Here is a 25,933-nt window from a genome sequence, read left to right on the forward strand (position 1 = left end):
AATTTCTATATAAATTACACTACACGCATACTATTTATATTTCAAAAACAAAATAAATGAAGGAGCTAGTCAGTAACTGGAGATTTAACTAAAATCTTTTTCCCGTCTGATGCTGTTTGATTTCATTTCGTGAAACACGAAATATTAGTGCAAACTGGACATAAAAAGTGTTCAAGATCTGGGCATTAAGGAAATAAAAGGTACAAAACAGATGACCCAGCGCGCGCAACAGGTGTTGTGGGTGAACCGCGCACTCAAAGGGTTAAATCACAAGTGGAAATTCTTCCTCAACGGGCTCTTATTGTCCTATTAATCTTTATAAACCCATTGATTCAAGCAATGTATTTTAAACGTTTATTTTAAGCCAAATCACGCTTTGATGAAACCTGCGCTTTTATCCTTCCCATGGTCAGCTGACAGTTTCACCTTTTACTTGCCAAAATGTAGAATAGGAACAAACAAGTTAATCCAATGTAAAACCTACTTAACGCGCAACCGGTGTTAGTGGAATACACATTTTAACCAACTAAAATTCTCTCCAAATGACATTCTTAACACTTCTAACAGATTAAACAAGCACAGCAAACAAATTGCGCTTTCTTTCAAATCACTGCTGTCTCCCACTCTGTGTCCATCTGACTAAAAGTACAAAAATAAAGCGGCAGTGTTGCTATCTGGGTGCGCGCAGGGCGCGCTCACACCCTGGTGATATCCCTGGTTACCTGTATGTGCCATTCAAGCTCCATTGAGCGCCAGTGAGACAGTGTGAGAGCCTCCCGCCCTCCTTCCCCTCCTTCCCGCCCTCTCCATCCCCCAGTGTGCTGGATGATCACACACTTGGCAGCACTCCTGTTGGATGTATCACCCTCCCTAAATATTCCACGACACGGCACGTCACCAGCGAAGGTGGATCGCACCGTGTGCCAGTGTCTATAAAGCAGGGAGAAAACAGAAAGCATCCGGAGAGAGAGTGCACTTGGAGCAGAGTTTCGCTCTGGAATTCTCCCAGGGAGCCATGTGAGTGCCCGGTCATCTGCAGCCAGTAAGTCTCAGTACTTTGTGTCACTTTTTAAAAATGGATTTGGTTCTTTAAGTGCATTTCTGCTCCACAATCACTCTCTTCGTATTAAAAGAGCGTTTCAGAGTGGGGAATTTTCTGATAATAAACAGCAGCACCTGGCTCTTGCAGCCCAATATACCGTATTATCCTTTCATCTGTATTTTCTGTATTTTATAATATCTGTATTTTTTCTCGATTTAAGGATAGCCTGTTTGCATGTGATCATACATCACACTGTCTGGTGGAGTTTAAACTCAGTATATTGGGAAATAGTTGCAACAGTTTTGGTCAGTTTTATAACAAGAGACAGAGGGAAATTAATTCTTTTGGGCTTCATTATTTGTTCTCATCTTAGAAGTATATTTTTCTATTTCAAGAACACGCTATTAATTCCTATTCTTCTGATGTGTTTTTTTCTTCTTTCTAGACGTCTGAAGAAACGAACTACCACAGAGGTGTATCTGCTCAGTTGTGAAATAACTTTATTAGCCGTGTTATTTTGTTAAAACCCTGGACTATACATTGATTGAAACACACGAGCTTCAAACCTTTGCCTGTTATGGACATGGTCCTGCTGGAGTCGCAGAATTTCTCGGCGCTTGTCACTGCCCTCACCTCCGTTCTCTCTGTGCTGCTGCTGCTCGCCGTCTCCAGGCAGCTGTGGACCTTCCGCTGGACCATCACGCGGGACAGAGAGTCCAAACTACCTCTTCCCAAAGGCTCAATGGGATGGCCGATCGTGGGAGAAACGCTGCACTGGCTGGTTCAGGTATTTTGGCAAACCGCCTTTACACGTGCGTAATTGCGCATGAACGCCCCCCTCAAGTACACACGGACTATCGTCGTCTCGTACTGCATTTAATTCTCTCTTGTGCACTCTAGGGAAACCTATTAATATTTTTTGCATTAATAATTGTCACTTTACAGCTTAAGTACCAGGGTCAGCAGGTAGTGTATTGATTAAAGCCGTCCATTTGCTGCTGGAAGGTTGTTGGTTCGGATCCCACTACTGCGGTAATACCCTTTTTAACAGCATGTGCCCTGGATCTCCCCATTAAAAATGCCCTGCTTTACCAATTGTTTAAGTACTTTACTATACAGACGTAACCACAGCAGTGGCCTTGGACAAATGCTTCGGTTCAGTAAGGTTAGCAATAATAGTACAGTAATAGTAATAATGTTGGCTTGTACGTCTGCAAGCGTGGACTTGTTGGATGTGTAACTTGCCACTGCGGTGTGTATTGAAAGTCTAACTCGGCTACATGCCTGCAGCGGGATCTCCCTTCGGGAACAAATCCTCTTATATGGAATGCGTCCCGTTCCCAGACCTGGTGGATCTCAGTGAGGAGTGTACAGTAACCTCCCGAGTCATTCTCCCGTGACATTCAACATCTACTTTTCTGAACTGTGTTATGACAGGGGTCCAACTTTCACATCTCTAGGAGGGAGAAGTACGGAAACGTGTTCAAAACTCACCTGTTAGGAAAGCCTGTGATACGCGTGACAGGCGCCGAGAACATCCGCAAGATTCTGCTTGGAGAGCACAGCCTGGTGTGCACACAGTGGCCCCAGAGCACCCGAATCATTCTGGGACCCAACACTCTGGTGAACTCCATTGGAGACCTCCACAGACAAAAAAGAAACGTAAGGAACCGATATGTGGTACCACACAACACAGTTGGTGGATCATGTGTAAGGACGCACGGTAAAACGAATGCGTTTTATACTCTTAAGCCTGTGTGAGCATGACTTTAATAAATATATTCATGTCTCAGGAATCTTATTTTAATTGCATGTATGTTTTTATAAATTGTGAAAATGAATGCTAAACCGTATGGAACAACCATTTAATGCTACTTACCGGGGCTGCTGTAAAAACCCTGGTTATTGCCTACAAATGCATCAATAGAACTGCTCCTAGCTATTTACAAGACTTGATAAACCGCTACACCCCAACCAGACCACTTTGCTCATCTACTTCTGCCCGCTTGGTGCTCCCCCGCACAAAGGGTAAAGCACAGAGGTTCTTGGTTCTGGCTCCGTTGTGGTGGAATGACCGCCCCCTCGCATTCAGAACTGCTGAAACTGTTCATATTTAAGAAGGGTCTGAAAACTCACCTCTTCCGAACTCACTTTGCCCATGATCTCTCAAGCTTAGGTATGGTTCATGCACCATCACTTATGATCATGGCCAGATAGCCTTTACACAGCCGCTACTCCTGTATTGTACGTAAACGTTTGTGTACCTTTAAAAAAACGTAGGAAGGTGATCGGGAATCGTTCTGAGTTTCATGCACCTACTCGTGCGATGAACGTCGGTGCATATAGTGTAAAGAAACAAACTAAGTTTACTTAAGAATCACACGTCTCCAGCTATGTTTCTCTTTCTAAGGTAATGCACGAATTGTATTTCTCTGAGATGTACTTCGCTTTGGAGAAAAGCGTCTGCTAATGAATAGATGTAAATAAAATGTATGTAAAAACACAGGAATAACATACATGCAGAAATTAATTCAAAGGTTTCTGTTTTATCCTTGTTGAGCCGAAACTGTGTGTATGCCACTTGGTGTTACTGTTTTATTGTTCTCTTCTTTTTTTCAAGATCTTGGCTAAAGTGTTCAGCCGCGGCACCCTGGAGACATATGTCCCGCGGCTGCAGGATGTTGTCAAGTGTGAGGTTTCCAAATGGTGCTCGGACCCCGGCTCTGTGGATGTGTACAGTGCGTCCAAAGCGCTCACGTTCCGCATTGCCATCCGGGTCCTGCTGGGACTCAGCATAGAGGAGAGCCACATGGACTACTTGTCCAAGATATTCGAGCAGCTCATGAACAACCTGTTCTCTCTGCCCTTCGATGTCCCACTGAGCGGCCTTAGAAAAGTCAGTATAATTACCACACCGTTATTACTGCGTTCCGAATTAATATAATACTGCTGTAAGAGAGGCTTTCTGTTAAACTGGGTAAATCTTACCTTTTCATAACTGTTTTTAAAAGCGACATTTCTCTCTGACTTTTAAAGTAAATTGTCTTGATCGTGAACTTTTTTATTAGCATACCCTCATATCACGTGGCTGTTTTGTTAAGCAGACTAATGTTGGAAAGTTCTTAATGTTTCATGTGACTATTACAACCATTAAAATACCCTACATAAACTGTGTCTAACAGAATATAGTTGTTTTCTTGGGGAAGTTATACATAAGTTATTCTTAAATGATTTAACAATTAACTCATTTATTTCTCAAATGTCTTTAAAAGCTGCCCTCTTTCATTTAGTAGTGATGTTTAACGTATTTTTAAATTTGAACGGAAATACAAGGATAATATTACTATTTACCTCAGCAAAACCTTGGGACTACAATTTGGACAATATAAATGAGCTCAAGCCAAGGACGTGATATTCTGTGTCATTAGAAAAATTGGCGCGTATTTGTCCAGACCAGCTGGTTCTGTTATTAATTTCATTTTTAATCAAAGGGTATCAAGGCTCGTGAGATTCTCCAGAAGTGCATGGAACAGATAATTAAAGAGAAACTGCAAAAGCAGCAAGTGGAAGACAAGGATGAGGAGCACATGGATGCTTTTGACTACATGCTGAGCAGCGCTAAGGAGAACGGCCATGAATTCAGCGTGCAGGAGCTCAAGGTATGGAGCGCTCACATATTTAAAAATAACGGCTCTATTACCTTGCTGTTTTACCATAGTACTAACATGCACAACAAAATGAGCACGTCTGACAGCAGCTATGTATAGACAGAGAAGGTTACTCAATGAAAGCGGGCTTGCGACCTGGCTGGTTGAGTTTAGCTGCCGTACTGTCGTCCATTACCGTAATGAGTACCTCAGTAGGGATTTACTTTGTCGCCTTGCGGACTGAAGGTTGTTGGTTCGACTCCCTCCCTACAGAAGTTCTTTTAATCAAGGTTATTTATCCTGAATCGATACTGTAAAACTGCTATATAATAGGATAATCGTAACATTTCTTATCTAATAGATAAGAAATTAATTGAATAAATCTGTAAAGCATTTAAAACACATGTACACAACGGACGACCATACTGAATTTGCGGTCGTCCGTTGTGTTCCATGTGTTTTAAATGCTGCTGTCAGTAAAGTTTGAAAATTTCTATATATATATTTGTGTAAGTTGTCTTGCCTCTATTGATTGTCATTGATTTTAGCATTACTTGTTTGGCACTTTTACCCATACTTTTATCATTTTAATTATAATTAAAACCACGTTGTACTATGTTCCTTCTTTTAATGCTAGGAGACTGCAGTAGAGCTGATATTCGCCGCCCACTCGACCACGGCGAGTGCCTCCACCTCCCTCATCCTGCAGCTCCTGAAACACGCATCCGTGTGTGAGAAAGTCCGCTTGGAGCTGCTCGCGCACGGGGTGGCCGGGGACGCTCTGCGCGCACGGAGCGCGCGAGACAACGCTGAGAACCCGGTCGAACGGACCCCTCGATCACGTGACAATGACATCATAAGTGCGCGGAGAGAGAGCGCGGAGCGCAGCCAGCGATCGAGTTGTGGTGTGCCATATTTAACTCTGAAGAAAGTGGGTGAGCTAAGTTACCTCGACTGCGTGGTGAAAGAAGTGCTCCGGTTCCTTCCTCCTGTGTCTGGCGGGTACAGGACGGCCCTGCAGACCTTCGAGTTGGACGTAAGTGTCAAATCCGCAGCCGTTTGCATTGATTGAGGCAACTTCACATTTCAGATTTGTAAACAACAATCAAATCTATGAATGACTGATCAAGACATGGTTACTCACTGTATCCATTCAAATACCTGCAGCAATGGTTATACACCAGGTGGGGGGTTTGAATCAGGGACCTTCCGTTCCGATTTTGAGGCGACACGTTAAACATGACACGTCTGCTTGCTTGTTGTGTACGTGTTGAATGTGCGCATAGCATTCATTCATTCGCGTGACTACCGCTGGATAGTTGCGTTCAAATCCACGGAAACACTCACATTATGAGCACTCAGACAAGATTATTTTACTAGTCTTTCTCAAGTAATGAGGCGAGCGTGGTTTTGAAGCGCCTATTATGCGTGCGCGCTGGGGTGCGGTTGTCCTCAAAACAAAAGGGGCCACACACGCGCATCACTCTTTCTGTTCAAGGATTAAATAAACAAAAAAGGTCACACACAGTTCAGGGTGAACGTGATGTTCCGCTTTTTTGTTCAGTGTATAAAAAATAAGCATCATATCGTTGTTTTTGCGCTTGAACAAAAGGATTTTTTTTTTCATATATATTTTCTTCCACATATGATAAGGTGAAATTGTAACAGGTTTTTATCGCTTTTAATTATTATTACTTTGACAACTGCATTTGAAGGAATATATATTATAATGGAAAAATAGTTATGCTCAGAGGTGTTGTATATCACCTGTGTCTCTGAGAGGTGATCCACTTTTATTAACTTAGATTTCATCTTATTAACTTAAATCATTCACACACACTTTCTGAACCGCTCGTCCCATACGGGGTCGCGGGGAACCGGAGCCTACCCGGCAACACAGGGCGTAAGGCCGGAGGGGGAGGGGACACACCCAGGACGGGACGCCAGTCTGTCGCAAGGCACCCCAAGCGGGACTCGAACCCCAGACCCACTGAAGAGCAGGACCCAGTCCAACCCACTGCGCCACCGCGCCCCCCTATCTTAAATCATTCAGAAAGTAGATATTTATTTTTCTCCTGGCCTGACACAGAAGGCTTCATAATGACTTCTAAATTGTTAGTGTTGTGTATACATGAGTAATTGACTGCAGGTTTTGTAATGTACACTAGTGTATCTAGCCTTGTAATTTGCCTGAGATGAAAAGATGTCAGCTAAATGCTACTTAGTATTCATTGCAAGTTGCTTTGGAGAAAAGCATCTACTTAACGAATAAATGTAAAAATGATGTAAATGTAATAAATGAGTGTAAAACAAATAGGATACTGATTAAAATGTACAGTATAGTAAGAGTGTATTTCTGAGGTATTGTTTAGTGTTACAGAGTACTGAACAAATGAGCACATACAGTAACACATATATTGTAATAAAAGAAAACAAAGACAATAAACATAGATATTGTTAACGTAATCAGAAATGGCACAGTTCCTGGCAAGTGAGGAAAGGAAAAAAAAAAAACAGAACCAAAAGAATTGGGATAAAAATAATAAAACTATGCAACTTTCCAATGATTTCCTCATTTATAGAGTAGGGTATTCTTACAATATCATTTCAGAGTAAGTCCCTTGATCAGGGTACTATGGCAGCAAGTGGGATTCAAACCTGAAACCTTCATGTTACACTAACTGCTGCACTAATTTTCCATTTGTCTTTAACTCCAAGGGTTGTCAGATTCCAAAAGGATGGAGTGTTATGTACAGCATCCGGGACACCCATGAGACTGCTGCAGTCTATCAGACTCCAGACCTCTTTGACCCAGACCGTTTTGGACCTGAGAAGAATGAAAACAAGTCTGAGCGTTTCAGCTACATTCCATTTGGTGGTGGAACAAGGAGTTGCATCGGAAGGGAACTGGCTCAGATCATTCTGAAAACACTGGCAATTGAACTGCTCGCCACCACTGAATTTGAGCTAGCCTCCAAAACATTTCCAAAGATGCAAACAGTGCCAGTTGTACATCCTGTCGGTGGACTGCATGTTTCTTTCAAATACTTACATTCTGGTAACAGTACAACCTAGAAGCAGTGTACCAAAATGTAATCATTGTGTAAGATGTTAAATTAATTTTTTGTATTATTTTCAAGACTTAAACACTTTTAAGTTATTTTAATTGTGATTATGTGTACGACATACACTTTCATGGTAAACATGCAATTCTTCACTGAGCCTGACAAATCTAGAGAATTCAGTATTTTCAAGAAAATTTACTAGCATGGGCACATCAGTGATGTGATGGCCAGGCTGTAAACTGGATATGACATGTGATGTTGACATGATATTGTAGGTCTGATGTGATGGTGGAGAAGTCAGGCAAAGAAACTTAAAGAAACTCTCAGAAACACACACACACATTTTCAGAACCGCTTGTCCCATACGGGGTCACGGGGAACCGGAGCCTACCCGGCAACACAGGGCGTAAGGCCAGAGGGGGAAGGGGACACACCCAGGACAGGACGCCAGTCCGTCACAAGGCACCCCAGGCGGGACTTGAACCCCAGACCCACCAGAGAGTAGGACTGCGGTCCAACCCACTGCGCCACCACACCCCCCTCTCAGAAACATTCAGGTTGTAAGGTTACATATGGTTGTGGGGTGTGCTTGAATGTACCTTATCAGAGCTTCATTTCTGGGGTTGACTCATTAAAACAATATTCCCGCAGTTGGCAACATGCTGACTACATCAAATAGAAAATTGCTCTTAAAAACAAATGTGTTTCACGCTTAAGGTATTATATGGATTATGTAAATTATATGGCATTAACTTATTCTTGTTTGTATATCCAGCATTTTTGTGAACTCAGTTATATACCACCCTGTCTGTTTAAACACTAGCAAAACTGTGTTGATATTTTTGCTTCTTTTCCTACACTTTCCTTTGCAGCTATGAACATAGTGAACAATGTGCAAAAATGAAGGGAAACTGTAACTAACATAGGGAAAATAAAAGAATAGGTAGGGATATGTTGTTTTCACAGGAAAAGAAAACTAATAAGCTAGTCTACTTGTGAAATTAACAAAGAAAAACAAAACAAAAGTATTTTATAGTTTTCACTATTTAATATAGTCATTAGTTTTAACTGTCTAGGTAGAACTAGTTACCAGATATACTTGCCATCTGACCAACCCTGTTGTTAATTACTGAGTAAATGTGTTAATGATGCACATAAAATGTGAAGCGTTATGTTCAAAGTGCTGTGAATTCACACTGTGGGTGGTGACTGATGTTTGGTAAATGGAAGGAGAAATAAGCATTATAGCACTTTTCCACTTATAGAATATATTTGATAGTTGTCATGATATATTTTTTTTTGGGGGGGGGGCATGACATTACTCTTTATTGAATTAAGTATTCAATATTCTTCATATTCTTTATTCTTTATATTATAATACAATTATTGTTTTGCTATACTGTTGCTTTATGATGTCAAAATGTGAGCTGTCAGCATAACAGGGTTTTTTGCAGTCAATTTCTCCCTACTGCAGTTGAATAAAAAATACATTGCATTGTTGTGTGTTTTGCTATTTTTCAACAGGTTCATCTTTTGCAACACATTTATTAACCATTTGTAATCATGTTACGTGACCTTGTGTATAAATATTTTCCTTAACAGACTCTGTTAACCACATTATAGGTTCTACAGGATATGAAAGCCATTATAAAGGTTAAGAGGATTAGACCTAACTGGAACAATTAGGATCATGTTTCATGGAGAATCATGCTTTTCAAAGAAAAATGTGAGCAGTGTCACTGATCCTCTAAATATGTATGATTTCTGTAATATGAAGACAAATCAAGACATCTGAACAGCTAAGCTTATTTGTAGTTTATTTTGCATATTCATGGTATCAGATGTTGATTTGTGCCCTGAAATATGTTGTCTTTTTATTTCATTCCTCAAAGGCTGTTATGACAGTGCACTACCATGGGAAACAACTGGAAAAGATTACCCCCCCCCCCCCCCCCCCCCTCCCGAGTACAACCAGTAGCTCTTAGCTCTAAATATTAAACCATTCAAAATGTTTTTTTCTGCTTGCCAGAGCAAAAACTGTAAAACATCCCACCTTAAGGGATGAGAGAGCAGATTGACCCCTTTGTGAACTAAGTGCCCTTCTGACCCCATGTCTCGAGGTAGTGGTATTGTTAACATTGAGCAGCCAAATGGCAGTGTAAATCTGTGTGATTTCTTCTTCTTATTATTATTATTATTATTATTATTATACATGTTCATTTGTATTATACTGGATCATTTAGGTCTATATTATCACATGGTTAGTATAGTGGTTAGACTTTCTCCCTTTGGATTTAGTTGTTGCAAGTTTGAATCCCACTTTTTGCTTTAGGTCCCTTGAGAAAGGTACTTACCCTAAATTGCTCCAATAAAACCTATCCAACTGAATAAATGTGTAAATTATTGCAAGCAGCGGCTTTGAAGAAAAGCGTTGCTGAAATGAATAAATGTAGTAATTTTGTACAGCCTACAAATCTGAACATTGGCTAGATTTACAGCAACTATTCTTTACTTTCTTTGACTGCTGAAACGAAAAGTAGATTTTTTTTACAGTTCTTAATGCCCATTAAAATTTCTTTACAGGAGAAGAGAAAAGCTGTTTATCTCTTGTCCCAGTTATAACATTACTGTCCGTGGTGTTAATTATGCGCCTTGATTTTTTTTTTTTTTTTTTGTGTGTGACTGACTGGGCGATAATAGATAACTGTGTGCTGATAATAAAGCTGCCCCGCTGCAATTAGTGCTGCTCAGGCTCCCGTATCTGGTCATTTAATGAACGGTGAACTTGGCGTGGTTTGTAACCCCGGGTTCACAGAGATGTCACGGGCCGTGCCGAAGGTCGCGCGCGGGTCAGCGGCTCGCGACTGGGAACGAGCTCAGCGTGCGGGCGCCGCGCCGCTTTACAGAGCGTGACAAGGACCTCATTGCCGGGACAAGAGCTCATATGAAGATCATTTGAAAAGCAGGAACTGTTCGAGCATATAATGTCGTGAACTTTTAAAAGAGACTGTACCTGGTTCCTAAAACAATGACTTTTTGCATTTTACCAACCCAAAACATCTTAAAATCTCAACCGTATTAGTGGAAAATCCAATATTAGGGAAGGAATAGCGATAGCTGAACATGCACGTGCCTCTGTGAGATCTGTTACAGTAATTTAACTTCAAACAAAAAGGGCGTTTAGCTAATGTAGCCTTATTAAACAATAAAATACAGATGAGACGTGGGCACTTGACTGATTGCCATAAAGAGTAAAGCCAAAAAAAAATGCGCTTGATTATGTGGGTGTAATATGTGGGTGTGGTGAAATACCTGGGAGAGGGTTCATGCAGCTCACAGGAGAAATGGCATGAGACGTGTTACAAGTCTTCTATACGTTTATATTTACACTTATTCATTTAGTTATGCTTTTCTCCAAAGTGATGTACATCTGAACAATACAAAAGGTGTATATATCACATCGACAGAAGAGGAGAGATCTGGATGTACATAATCATGACGAGTAGTTTGCGACATACCACCGTTACTTATATTAACTGTTATTAACTAGTATTCATACAACCGTTATGATCATTAAATATGAATTGTTATTTCTATATAACGGTTTATATTATGCTTAAATATAATGTAAATTTAAGTTTACAATAACTGTTACAATTTACTTGCGGAAACACACATACATACTGTACATACATACGTACACACTGTACATAAAATGCGAGACTCACGAGCTTAAGTCAAAGGCGCGTGAGATGCGACTCACACCAAAGTTTTCCGGCTAATTATGCCCTGTGAATCCAGTGTTTCATGGAACTGGCATATTTTCAAAGATTAATCTTTGGTTAATCTTCGGTTGGAGCTGCCGTTAAAATGCGCCCGTAGCAAACGGTTAAGGAGCTGAGACTCATCGGTGGGCGGAGCGACGAGAAGGAACGGTGGCGCAATTAAATATGAACTGTGGCTGAACTAATTAACCCGAACATTGTGAGACGAGGCCAAAACGGGGTCGAATATAAAAGGGATAATGAAAACACAGTTTTACCAGAAGAGCAAGTAACACAGACAGCATCCTTGAATCTCAGAGCTTCATCACCCGGTGATCACCATTGGTGTTTTTTTTTTACCATGGTCTGGTGCACGTTATTCACCACTTTCCTTTGCACTCTGTTGCTCCCACTTTTGCTGTTTTTAGTTGCCGTTAAACTCTGGGAAATGTATATCATTACCGGACGTGATCACAGCTGCAAGAGCCCCCTTCCTCCCGGTACTATGGGGTTGCCCTTCCTTGGAGAGACACTCCACATGGTGCTCCAGGTAAACTAAACCACAAAGTGAAAGGCTGACATATTATCCTGACTTATAGTTAGTGCTTTAGAAATGTAACCAGAACGTGCCAATAAATGAGCTGTTTTTAAGTGCCATACATACTCACTGTACTGGGTGTTTGGTGTGGATGAATATAATCCATATGGCTGTCAAAAGTTTGTAATTATGGTTTTTCTTGCAGAGAAGGAAATTCCTACAAAAGAAGCGCGAGAAATACGGATATATCTACAAAACACACCTCTTTGGCAGCCCCACGGTGCGGGTGATGGGTGCGGAGAATGTAAGGCAAATTCTGCTGGCGGAGCACAGGTTGGTCACTGTCAAGTGGCCCGTGTCTGTCAGGACCATTCTGGGGTCGGACACCCTCTCCAATGTGCACGGGACGCAACACAGAAACAAGAGAAAGGTACTGGATGTTCATTCGAATAGTTTTCGGTTGGCATCCTGTGACGTTTGGACGCATGTCTACAGGCTTAATAAATTATGCAGGTGCACGGTGCAGTGCTCTTTTGCACATTTTTTGGTAAGTCTGCTTTCTTTGCAGACGATTATGAAGGCGTTTTCTCACGAGGCTCTCGAGCAGTACATCCCCGTGGTGCAGGACGAGGTGAGGCGCGCAATCGAGCGCTGGCTGCTAGGCGGCTCATGCGTGCTCGTGTACCTGGAGACGAAGCGCCTCATGTTCCGCATCGCAATGAGGGTCCTGCTCGGCTTCGAGGCCGAGCAGATCAGCAGGGACGAGCACGAGTTGGTGGAAGCCTTCGAGGAGATGATCAAGAACCTGTTTTCCCTTCCGATCGACGTCCCGTTCAGCGGTCTCTACAGGGTAGGATGTACCGCCGTGTGCCACACATAGCATGATTCATGTTTGTGGAAATGCAAGTTGTATATGATTAAATATTTTCCCAACGTTTTCATTTCACTGCAGGGCTTACGCGCTCGCAATTTCATCCATGCAAAAATCGAGGAAAACATAAAAACGAAGCTTCAGCATGCCGATGATGATGACCGCAATCCCAAAGATGCGCTTCAGCTTCTCATTGACAGTTCCAGGAGAAACGAGGAGCGATTCACTATGCAGGTACGCGAGTGGTCATTCACCTCTTCCAGATCGCAGTCGAATGTCCTGAATGGCCACGGTCACACTGTTTCATTCATTGTTACAGGAGTTGAAAGAGTCTGCGACGGAGCTGCTGTTCGGCGGGCACGAGACCACCGCAAGCACGGCCACCTCCCTCGTGATGTTCCTCGCTCTCCATCTGGACGCGCTACGAAACGTGAGAGAGGAGCTTCGCGAGAAGGTGCCTCCCTTTCTTAGATTTCCTGAAAAATTCCTCCACACATAAATCGCATGACTACTCGGTGGCTTCTTTGTTATTTGCATGTAGCTACAACTGCAGTCTGTTTTAACCCTTATTTTTCCGATTACTTAAGGCCGACTACCAGTACATTTCGATACTAACCGACTTCATTTTTTACCAACTCGTATAATAAGTGTGATCCATACTGGAGCAATTCAGCATAAGAACCTTGCAGTAACACAGGACTGGGATTCGAACCACCTTCAGACTCAAAGGTGACGGCTCTAATAGTATGTCACCTGCTAGCCCTCGGTGTTTATTCTTTTTAGCAATTGCTGGGCACGCGCTCTGAAGACAAACCCCTGACCATGCGGATCCTGGAGCAGCTCAAGTACTCTGGTTGTGTCATCAAGGAGACCCTCCGTATGAACTCCCCGGTCCCCGGCGGGTTCCGTGTAGCTCTCAAGACCTTTGAACTCAACGTAAGGTTGCCATAGTAACACATCAGAACTTTATATATAACATTTATAAATACAAACATTTTATTTCAGCTTGCTCTACAAACTTTTGCATTGACAGTCCCCATGTCTGGACCTAAATTTACAGCATGAGGAAAATCCTGTATCATTAAAATGATTATTCCCTTTATTTTGCTGATACCTGGCTTGTCCAATTTGACTTATGTCAGCCTGGTAATCAACTTTACGATGTTTTACAATTTATTACAGACAAATATTTTTATTACATAAGTTCAGGAAAGTACCTTGATCAAGGAAAGTACATATTTCATAACATAAAAATATAGGCTAAAATATATGATAATATTTTGGATCTCATTCCTGCTTTAGGGCTCTTGATCATGGTGCCTGTCCTGAATTTATGCAATAAAGAAATCTAGCTGTAATAAATGGTAAAGTTCATTATCCAACAAAGGCATCATACGTAGATTAATAACACTGATTACAGCCAACCCACCAAATGAGTATAGAAACTAGCCCCCCACCCCCCTGCAAAGACCGTATACAGTTTTTGACAAGTCTTGTTTTTTCTAGGGTTACCAGATTCCAAAAGGGTGGAACGTTATTTACAGCATTTGTGACACGCATGACGTTGCAGACGTGTTCCCAGACAAAGAGGAGTTCCTTCCAGAACGTTTCATGGCCAGAGCTGCTGAAGAATCCCTAAGGTTCAACTATATCCCTTTCGGAGGCGGACCCAGGAGATGTGTGGGCAAGGAGTTTGCAAAGGTCCTTCTTAAGATATTTTTAGTGGAGTTGACCACAAAATGCAACTGGACACTTCTGAATGGACCCCCCATAATGAAAACAGGCCCTACAGTGTATCCAGTGGATAATCTGCCCACAAAGTTCAGCAGTTACTTTGACAACGAACCCATTCACACTTAATAGACCACTTGTCATAATCTGTACATATGCCATAAATATCTAGGTTGTTTTATATGGACTGATCCATGGTGTGTATATCTAATATATGTATAAGTACAGCATGAAGAAAATAGATATTTATAAATGCAGACACTGTGTAAACTTATTGAAGCACTCTGGGTAATACTATCATCCTTTTGTACACATAAAACTGCACACTGCTTCTCACTGGATGTTAAAGTAAAATGAAAACTGAACTGAAAAAACTAAAACTGCAATATGAAGGAAATATCAAAAAAGAAAAGTTTAGGGCCTCACAAAAAAGTAAATGTAATTCATTTGAGAAAAGTACCAGATGTTGACCTTGTGTTAAATGGTGATAAATTTGCCCCATGCAGCCAATCATATTCCTGATTCCCGATATTCCCGACCCTGTGGTTTTGAATCTGACTCAGTTTGTTTGGCATTTTCCTGTTCTTCAGTTTTAAGTGGTATGATGTGAATTAATGTCTTTGACTGAAAAAAAAACACTGAAGCTGAATTCCCTGAGATGCAGTCAGAGCAAAAATAAAGAACAAATGAAAGCTGTCAAAGTAAATTTGAATTTGTATTTTCTTACATATAAATGTGAAAAAATTCTATACTTTTCTGGTGTAATATTACATGGTGAATAACTGTTTTTTAACCCAAAATATTCACTCAGTCACTCATTTTATTTAATTGCTTATCTTTGTCAGGGTGATGGAGCCTATTCTGGAATCACTGGGCACTAGACTAGGAGGGGTACACCCTGGATGGGATACCAGTTTGTCACAGAACCAGAAATATTAAATATATTAACATTACATGTCAGTCATTTATAATTAAAGACTTCAGGTAACAAAGCTGAAAATGTGTAGCATAGATGAACATAGAGCTATTGCCTTTGGAGCCAGAGTTTGCTAGTTCAAATCTCCTACTGCCATAATACCCTTAGGCAAGGTACTTACCCTAAAATTGCTCCAGTAAAATTACCCAGATATACAAATGGGTAAATAACTGTAATTTAACACTGTAAGTAACTGTGGAGAAAGGCATCAACTAAATGTAAATGTAACATCATTTCTCATTTGCAGCTGATCCCTTGCTTCCCTCTGTATTTTGTCACTTACTTCCAAACTTTCCAGTTTCTCTTTAAACAAATTAAGGGAATAAACAGTATTTCCTGGAACAGTGTTAAATACATATGTAAAGTCAATGATTATTACTTCATTGTATTGATATTGTATTGACCTAGAGCAGACTGAGGTTTCTCTGGTTGGATGTTTCATTCCATTTATTATCCAGTATTGCTACTTAGACACCATAATCAGGAAGCATAAGAGGCACCGTTAAACACTGAATGAGAAAACATGCCCTCCATACAGGGGGGCTGCTGCCTGTCTCTAGCCTGATGCTCGTGACATAATGTTGCAGTATGTAGTTCATGGGGAAGAGTCCTCTTGTGTTGAAGCAAGTTGCTTGCGGTTTGTCATGACAAATTAATCTGCAGTAGAAAGAAGGGGCTGAGGAGGAGTCTGGCTGTTCCTGCCACGTCCACTGGCCAATCAACCAATCAGAGTGCAGAAGGTAAACAAATCACTGCAGTTCAAATGCAGGGCAATGTCAGCCTTCAGTGTGACTGGTAGACTGGTTGAAAACAGGTAGAAACCTATCACATGCGTTACATTTAGGGAAAAGTTGACAGTGAGTATTCATGCTGATTTCATTGATTCTTATTAACAGCATACCTTCATTAGTAAAGGCACCAGGAGCTGTGCAAGTTAATCAGTAGTATAGGAAGAAATCTATGGGCATCACAGACAACTATTTATATGCATTGTGTTTACTACAATGTCAGTTTTTGCATTTTTCCCAGAATTTGATATATTGGTATTAGAAAAAAGCTAAGTATGGGAAACAAACTATTTTCTTCAAAAATCATCTCTGGCACATCAAAAGAGAGAATGATGAGAATACTTGTGAAACTATATAAGAACTGTCATGTTGTGGGCTTATTATTCCTCAGGCAGTCTGGGATTTCCAAGGTGACTTATACTGCTAGATACACTACTTACAATGGGTCACTCATCCATACATCAGTGGAACACACTCTCTCTGTCATTCACACACTATGGGTGAACCTGAGCAGCATGTCTTCGGACTGTGGGACCAAACCAGAACACCCAGAGGAAACCCACGCAGACACGGGGAGAGCATGCAAACTCCACACAGACTGATTGGGGATCGAACTCATATCTTCTTGCACCACCTAGGTGCTGTGAAGCATATACAATTCAATGTTGTATCTTACTAATTTAAAATGTCATAATTAAGTAGTTTATAGCCATCTCATTAAACACAAATAGTATTGTATGAACTGATATTATATCATGTGGCTTATCAAACCACATTCCTGTTTCCTTTTTGTATCTCGCCACAGCTTGCATCACCTCAGTTCATTCCTCCATCTCTTCTATTAACATACATTTGCTTATTTATTCACCAACAAACTTTGTATGTATTCATTTATCTAATTGGTTAATTGCATATGTATGTACATGTATGTGGTACCATATGTGCATGTTGTATGCTTCTACAACCAAATTGAACTTCTACTGGAATTAATTAAGTGTAATTCATTAATTTATTCATTAATTCAAAATCTTATCACCACATTCTGGTTGTTATTTTGCAATATCATTTCACAGTAATGCAGAAAAACATGCAAGTTTTATTATCAGCTACAAGAACACATTCTCAGACTAAAACAAGTCAATTTTCAGAGAAGAAGGACTTCACAGCACTTCTTAATGTGAAACCTTTTAACCATCCTGAGGCTAAATTAGGATGTACTGTAAGAAAAAAAGAATCATAAGACACCCAGGCTTTAAGGAAAAAAGAGCAAACAAAAGCTCAGTAAGGGTTCTGAAATGACAAATTTGGGAATAGCAGACAGATTACATGAGACATGCAATGAAGTGTGCCATTTTCAAAATACTTTCATTTTTTTCTAATTATTTTTCTACTCTATGATTTCATATGACTGTTTTTAATAGTATATTTTATCATTTTAAAATAATCATTGTAGAAGCAGCAATTCTTTTAAAAGAATGGGAACTGGTAACCAAAGTGGTGTAATGTGTTTCTATTTGTTAGCCAGGAACCTTCTGCAGAACTCAAACATGTCTCCTGAAACATATAGCTTGACCTGATGTCAAATGGACTTCAAATCACCTGCAGGCTCAACTGAATGTATAGTCTTTAACAGCATGCACAGTTCAGTAGCAGTTCTCTTTCCTCCTCTGTTGTCTTCCCCTGTGATAATGACCCACTGAAGACATTTTACTGCTAGCTTTCAAAGCTTTTATGCAAGACAATAGTTGTAGCTTCAAAGCACAGAGGGCCAAACTCACAGCTGATGGCAAACAAGGTAACGATTGCATTAATGGAGGTATTTTTCTCCTCATGAAAGTGAAAATGGGGACTTTTCACTTCCAAAAAGATCCTAATATCATTTGCATGTCTGGTGCACTCTTGCCCTCTTGCTGAACCATATCAAACTCCCAATCAGATTACCTATTAGCAGCCCATTACTGTTATTTATATTCAGAACAAGAGGACTACTTGGGTCAAGCAAAGTTCAGTGGTCGAAAGAACCATGACATAGTGACATGGTGTTGACTGTTCCTCCAAAAATTCTTTGTGTCACTGTGCATTTAAGTTAGCCATATTTGTTTATTTATTTACCATCAAAGAAATGAAAAAATCAAGAAGTCAGAAATGGATGTGACCTTTAGAATCTAGAATGTGGGACTTCTGAAAGATTTTGCAAAAAAAACCTTTCCCTAAAGATGTCATGTAAATTTAATAATAATTTTTATGTGAAATGTGTTTTCTTTTGTGTGTATTGATGCCTCTGTGCTATGTATAGTTGCTGTTATGAAAAGAAGGGGTATCAGCATGTAGAAAATAACATCTAGAAAACAAACAAAACAAAAAGATTATGTGAGGCCATGCACCTCATCCCTCCAAAGGAAATGTAAATTTTAAGTGACCTTTTTTAACCTCACTCTGAAATCATGTCACTTGTATTCTAGAATGGTACAAAAGATGCACATTAATAACAGTTTCTTTAAATAGCTGCTACAGGTCATTGAAAGAACAGTTAATTACAATAATGAGGTAAAAGTGCGGTCTTTAGAGAAAAATTAACTAGCAGACTTGTTGCACAAAGACACAGAATATATTTTATGTTGTGACAGATATCCCAGAACCATCATTTTTGAATTTGTATTCCAAGTCATCCCATTTTTTTCCAGGTCAGTGTCCCAAATATAGAATGCAGATTTACTATTAACATAAGGGGAGTAGCAAAAATCATGAACAGAACCAAAAGATTATTTCAAAGAAGGAATTTTAAATAGCAGGCATCCCTGTCTGTAAATGTTAATGAATTATGATATGAATTTTGTATTTGAGAATCTTGTGCATTTTAGCATTGATTGTAAATCTTCTGATTAAATAAAAACTCTAATATATGAAAAGGTCCTAGACTCATCTAAAGATAAAGATAATGAAAAGACTAGGAAAATAAATTAAAGGCAAAATAAGTGATTTGTGCATTTGTCTTAGAAGAAAAACCAAAAGACTAAAAAAACCAAGATAATTTTTTCAATCTGTCCATAAATGTACTGCTTTCAGGACAATCTGACAGCCTTAGATTGTCACAAGATGTCAGCTCCAGGGTAGCTTTCAATTATGAAGGAAATCAAGCTTAATTAAAATATGGGTTGGATTTAAATGAGCTTGTACAGTGGGTTCCTAGGCATATATACATATATATATCAAATAACATACCATCAAGAGAGTGCTTTACATCAGCCTCTCAGCCAACATTACGTCCGACTTATTTAACTAAGAAATAACATTGCTGGCTGTTAGCATGACATCACCAGCAAAGAACTGATCATAAAGAATTTCTCTTCCCAGCACACCACTTGTCAAAACAAGAAGCATGAACTACTGAAATGTCATTAATTAGCAGCAGATTCAGCAGAACTAAACTATGCTGTAATGTCATTTGAACACGTCATTTGTTTGTATGTTTGCTATATCTAATGATAAATATGAATATTACATGTAATTTTGATGTCATTTCTGAAGTCAAGCTTACCGTGTACTTTTAGATATCTTTGCAACCAGGTGTCTACACAGTTATGGTTGTTTTGAGGCGCTGCACCTTTAAGAGTGTGTATGGAGTCAGTTGTTTTTCTAGGAGAACTTGTGCACGATTACACTAGTAATTATTAGAAAATAATATTTCCTTTTGTGTGGTCAGGACAGTAAATGGCACATGAATTGTTTGTTTTAAAATACATTTTCTATACTTTTGAAAATTAACTGGCATTGTGCATGTTTGCAGCACATTCATTGCATGCTTGTTTAAGCTGCACTTCAAAAGTTATTTTCTGCATAGGGAGAAAAGCAGAGGCCAGTGGATGTGTTGGACAAACACGTGAAAATACACGTGAGTGATTTTTACCATGTAAACAAGGTGTCAGGCTGTTCTTCACTGAACTTTGGAGGGCTGGGCAGGTTTTTGCGGTCAGGCATGGGCGTATTGTCAGGTGATGGGCAAACAGGGCTAAGGCGATAATCCAAAGAGTGGTCATGGAGCTAGGCAGATGGTCATATCTGAGGGGAAAGTGGAGCAGGACTAGAAGGAAAGGAGGCAAAGGGTTTAAGATCATATCAATGAGGACAGACTTGAGAGCGCAGACAGTTGTCTCAGGGTGAGTGAAATTCTGTGACTAGAAGGTAGTGGTTTGGTGCCTTATATCTTGCTGGTCTTGACTGTAAGGGGAGCATCAGAGGGCGTGACATAAAACCTGTTAATCTTACTTTGTATGGTCAGTGCATGTATTACTTGTTGTTATGGGTATGATTTCTGTTTGTGTTATATTTTTGACGACTATAGTATTTTGTATATTTTGTTTATTGTCTAGGGGGTGCGGTGGCGCAGTGGGTTGGACCACAGTCCTGCTCTCCGGTGGGTCTGGGGTTCGAGTCCCGCTTGGGGTGCCTTGAGACAGACTGGCGTCCCGTCCTGGGTGTGTCCCCTCTCCCTCCAGCCTTACGCCCTAAGTTGCCAGGTTAGGCTCCGGTTCCCCGTGACCCCGTATGGGACAAGCGGTTCTGAAAATGTGTGTGTGTGTGTGTGTTTGTGTTTATTGTCTTTTATTTTTTGTTAGTTTCTAGCTGACTGCACTCTGTTCTTTCAGATTCTACTAGATGTGTTTGCATAACACTGTATTTTGTTTTGTTTCTGTCTCATTGCCAGTTGTCTCATTTATGGTTATTGATTCTTCTGGATGGGTTGTACTCTTTTCTGCTGAAGTGTATTTCCTTCTTTGTTGGCCAGCATCAGAATAAAGAAAACCATTACAGTTTTGTGTTCTGAGTCACTACAGTAGTCTTTATCATGTTGTAGTGAAAGACTTTATTTAATCACATTCATTACAAGTACAGCTGATTTAATTTATTTTTGAGGTTCTTAGGTGCAGTATAGACTTTGTATTGATTGATCAGAGGAAAGAGATTAGGAATTAGAAATGCTTTAAATTTACAAACAAATCATAGAATAAGGTTCTTGTAATTAGTTATACTGATGTGATAAGGAATGACAAGAAAATGTTGTTTTGGTTAAGATTTTGATTTAAGCTTAGTTTTGACACAAAAAAGGGTAAAGCTCCAGCAGTGCAGATATACTACAAATTGAAATTGGGGTAGCAGGGAGTTTAGTGGATGGACCTCACAATCTGGAATCCCCTGCTTCTGATAGCTTGCTCCTGTTGTAGCACCTTGATCAAGGTACTAACCCTGAATTACTCCTGTAAAAATGACCCTGCTGTACAAGTAGGAAAATCACTGTAAGAGTTATTTGTGTAACATTCTAAGTTGTCTCAGGGAAAAAATGGCTCAGGTGAAAATGAACACAAATAGTTTACCCTGATTTAGAAAAGTTTACCTCTGGATTTTGCCTTTATACAGGCCCCTTAAAAAGAAGACTTCAACCCCTGCCTCCACAATGTAGCACTGAAGCAGGCCTTTTGCTCACATGCCCCAACCTCCAGAGACACAAGCAGTCCTCCACAATACAAAATGCAAAACAAGACACAAATTAAACGTGATCGGCCGAGGTGAGGGAAAATTACTGCTCGTGTCAGACAACACCTGCTACAGCAGCATTCCTTTAGCTTGTTCTCTGAAGACAAGCTCAAACTTTGAACCTCCCCCCAGAGTTCATGACTGACAAAGGCCTCTGGCTGTTCCCTCATTTGCACTCCTTTACTTCCATCACAATGCGCACACCTGGCCACAGGGAGAATTCATAAAAAAAAAAAGCTTTTGTCCTCAATTTAGTTCAGAAATATCTGAGTGTTTATGTTTAGAGGGTGAAGGAATGTAGATCACAGTACCACAGCGGGGTTTTCAAAAAATTTATGTAACATTGGTCTGAAGTCTCTGCGCATCCCATGTGTTTTCTAGAAAAATCTTAAACGGTTCTCAAAGAAATTTGTGCAAATCCAGTCTTGAGGCAAAGCATGCAGAGTTTAAAAAACACAAGATGTAAGCAGCAGTACAATAGTGTAATTGTAACCTTTACACTTACATTTATTTATTTAGCAGATGCTTTCCTCCAAAGCAACTTACAACGTTAGGTTCTTACAATTATTTACCTATTTATACAGCTGGGTTATTTCTCTTTTTTTACTGGAGCAATTTTAGGGTAAGTACCTTGCTCAAGGGTACAAATGCATAATAAATGTAATAAATGCAAATATTACTGAAAATCTTCAGAATATTAATTTGAAATGTTTTTAAATTTTGCATAAGGATATTAAATTTAGTAAATTTGCTCAGCTGGTTATAAATATGTTAAATGGTTTTTTAATGGCATTGAAACACAGTTTTTTTGGATTGTCTTTACTTGAGTGTTTATCTATAGTTTTACCAGAAGATATTTGATGTTTATTGCATGTCTGACACAAGCTGAATAATCATCTGTAGATCGATTGCGTGGTTGACTTGCAAGGTATCACTGACCCTGAAAGCTGTTGAAGATGTTAAAAACAACTTAGCGGTAAATGTTTCTGATCTGAAGAGTTCAGATGTAGATTACCTGTCTTACCTCCCAGCCCTGGAGCATATGAAACAAGATAGGAAGCGTTGTTCCCATTAAAAACACTGCTATGGCTTGTTCTGGGGATGCGTGTGCAGTGATATGAGGTGCAGCTCGCCAGAAAGCTCACTGATAAATCCACATTTAAAGTGTCATTCATTTTTAACCAGTTCAAGTTTTACACAAAAACCTTTAAGCTCCTATTTCTATCACTACATATGACTGTCTTCAGGTGTCGCTTTTGTGTCATAAAAACAACTTTTTTAGCATGACTGACTTTGACAGTAGCAATGGGCCTCATAACATGCAAAGTTGAAAAGTTCAGGTGAATCATGAACTTTGTCAGGCCACAGCAGGTCATCCCTTCAGTGTGATGCACTAAAGCTGGTCTGAGAGACACATAAGGAACTAGAGCATGAATATCAGTGTTGAATGACAGACAGATAAGAATGCTTCTCCTCACCACTCCCCTTACAGCCTCTTGGGAGCTGATTGAAAACAAAGCACTTATCGTACTAGCATTAAACAGCACTGACTACGGAAAGTTATTTAAGAAACAAGAGCTGTGGAACGCATAGACGTGTGCCATGATGGCACAGTGAGTAGCGCTGCTGTCTCACAGCACCTGGGTGGTGTGAGAGGACGTGGGTTCACTCCCTGCTCAGTCTGTGTGGCATTTGCATGTTCTCCCCGTGTCTGTGTGGGTTTCCTCCCACAGTCCAAAGACATGCTGTTCAGGTTCACCCATAGTGTGTGAGTGACAGAGAGAGTGTGTTCCACTGATGTATGGGTGAGTGTTCCATTGTAAGTAGTGTATCTAGCAGTGTAAGTCAGCTTGGTGAATAAGGTGTGTAGGCTGATAGCACTACATAGAGTTCCTTAGAAGTTGCTTTGGAGAAAAGTGTCTGCTAAATGAACAAATATACATAATGCAGACCAAACTGTTGTGATATGGTCCCCTGAAGACACCCAAAGTGATGATACCAGTGGGTCATTAGCCATTCTTTTTCACTCTGAAGCCATGAAAAGGACTACAATTCCAATGTATCTGGTCAAAAAAAGAAATGTATTCAGAGCTGTCAATGTACTCACAGTGGAAATCCACACATTAAATTCGGGGGTGAATGTAGTGTGATATTATATATCTTGTGTGGTGTGAACATCGCAGAAGCACAAATAATACATCCAAGGGCTTAGCTGGGGCTCACAGCTTTGGAAATGCTTATTCATGGCTCTGAATTCAATGTGATCAAGTTTCAAACCACCATGTTTCAAGAAACACAGTAAATAGGATGTCTCATGTTGAGAGATGAGGTTTTAACCTGTTTTAGTACAGTATTGGCTGTAAACTGTGCAAAACACTGAGCACCACAGCAGAAGCAGACGCCTCACAGACTGTGTGGAGAAACTACTATGATTATCTCAAGTTCCACGTAAATCATTCACAAACACCTCCTGGGATTGCGAATTCCTAACCGATCACACAGTATCTTAACCGCAGTGACATTCAAGCACTTACGGTAATGCTGTCATGTTCCTGTAAGGCTTCTCAGTGTGTGAAATTGATTCATAAATATTCTGGTTCATAAAAAATATGAATGTATGCCTTAATGTGCAGAGAATGTTGCTCAACAGCACACAGGTTACATTTCTCAAACGGCTGTCACATGAAAACCTTTGAAAAATAAAACAAGCTGCCTGTCATGCTCTCACATGTTCTTTGTTTACAGAACCTCTGGTGAAGTGCTAGCCGAAAGTTACTTTTGTTTAAGCCCTTTTGATACACTTACATTCTGCTTCATATATACATGATTGTCTATATTTGAACATGTCTTGTTCTAGTCATTAGCCATCTGACACTTTGTCATTCCAAGTCTTCCTTTCCTTCAGAACTGCTTGTCAGTGTTGGATAAAGGTGAAATGAAGTTGCAATTTAACCTTAAGTTGTTAGTAATACAAAGTTTCATACAATTAAAACCAAATGATTATTATGTAATTATAGCATCCAGCTATTATATGTAATTAACTAGCTTAGGTTAATTTGTCATGGAAGTAGGAGGTGTGTCACTATTGTCACTCTTCTTCTGTGACGATTCTGTTATTTTGTCTTTTCTCCCCTCCTGTGCGCAATCACAGCCATGCAGTCTGAGCACCCCCCACCCCCAGCTGGCCTGCCCATGAACTTTGCTGAACTTTCTCCCCTGCACAACGAGAATGAGCAGCCTGACAGCGCCCAGCCCTCATGCACGCCCATACACTCTTAGGTAGTGACCTGCTTTTATTGTTCTGTTCTCATTCATTGTAAAAAACATTCAAGATGTTTTGATAGTAATAATAATAGCAATGATCAAATGTGTAAGCATACTGTGTAAGTTTAGTGTGGAAACACTTGAATGTTGTTGGTTGTTTTCCACCTCTTCTAAAAAACCTTTGAGCGGTGCTAATTTTTCATTATTAACCAATATGAAGTCATAATTCTTACATACTATAATAAAAAATTGATAAGGGTAATCTTCTGGAAAGTGAAATTTCTTTCAGATTTTGTTTATAAAGGTGCTTAACTACATGTTTCAAATACATTTTTAAATACATTTCCAGGATTAGGCACTGATAGGCATGTAGTCCTTTTCTGTCAAGTTCCAAATGGCGAGAGGCTACTTTTCATCATATCATTCATATAGCCTACTGTTCTTTAGTCAAAGGAATGTCTTTTATCACAGGGACTCAGGAGGAGCAAAAAGAGTTCTCAAGAATACCAAAACAAAGTATATTAAAATAAAACATGAACAAGAAAGTTATCTCTAGAACATCTCAGTGGTAACAACATACATGTGTGATTCCAGAAAATAAAAAATCTTATAATTTGTAACAAATGCAAGTTTCTGAACTTAGGGCCATTTTGGCACTAAGCGAAGGAGCAGTTAAACGGCAGTTTGGCCTCTTTAGCTGGTCATCTGCCCCATT

At 39.9% G+C, this 25,933-nt stretch overlaps 2 protein-coding genes across 2 annotated transcripts; both read left to right on the plus strand.

Annotated features, from left to right (window-relative positions):
• The first annotated feature begins 963 nt into the window (after window positions 1-963).
• cyp26c1 (cytochrome P450, family 26, subfamily C, polypeptide 1) lies at window positions 964-8,072 on the plus strand. The gene is made up of 7 exons (XM_018749356.2): window positions 964-1,042; window positions 1,488-1,829; window positions 2,480-2,704; window positions 3,663-3,938; window positions 4,534-4,701; window positions 5,327-5,725; window positions 7,408-8,072. Exons 2-7 carry the CDS (start codon window positions 1,620-1,622, stop codon window positions 7,762-7,764), a joined length of 1,635 nt encoding a protein of 544 aa, XP_018604872.2. The 5' UTR covers window positions 964-1,042; window positions 1,488-1,619; the 3' UTR covers window positions 7,765-8,072.
• Window positions 8,073-11,667: 3,595 nt separating this feature from the next.
• Window positions 11,668-15,038, plus strand: LOC108932795 (cytochrome P450 26A1-like). The gene is made up of 7 exons (XM_018749376.2): window positions 11,668-12,068; window positions 12,262-12,486; window positions 12,625-12,906; window positions 13,009-13,161; window positions 13,247-13,381; window positions 13,711-13,863; window positions 14,434-15,038. The coding sequence occupies exons 1-7, from the start codon at window positions 11,880-11,882 to the stop codon at window positions 14,785-14,787; spliced, it is 1,491 nt and encodes a 496-aa protein (XP_018604892.1). The 5' UTR covers window positions 11,668-11,879; the 3' UTR covers window positions 14,788-15,038.
• Window positions 15,039-25,933: the final 10,895 nt, after the last annotated feature.

This window comes from Scleropages formosus, chromosome 4 (genome assembly GCF_900964775.1).
Source record: "Scleropages formosus chromosome 4, fSclFor1.1, whole genome shotgun sequence".
Taxonomy (NCBI): Eukaryota; Metazoa; Chordata; class Actinopteri; order Osteoglossiformes; family Osteoglossidae; genus Scleropages; species Scleropages formosus.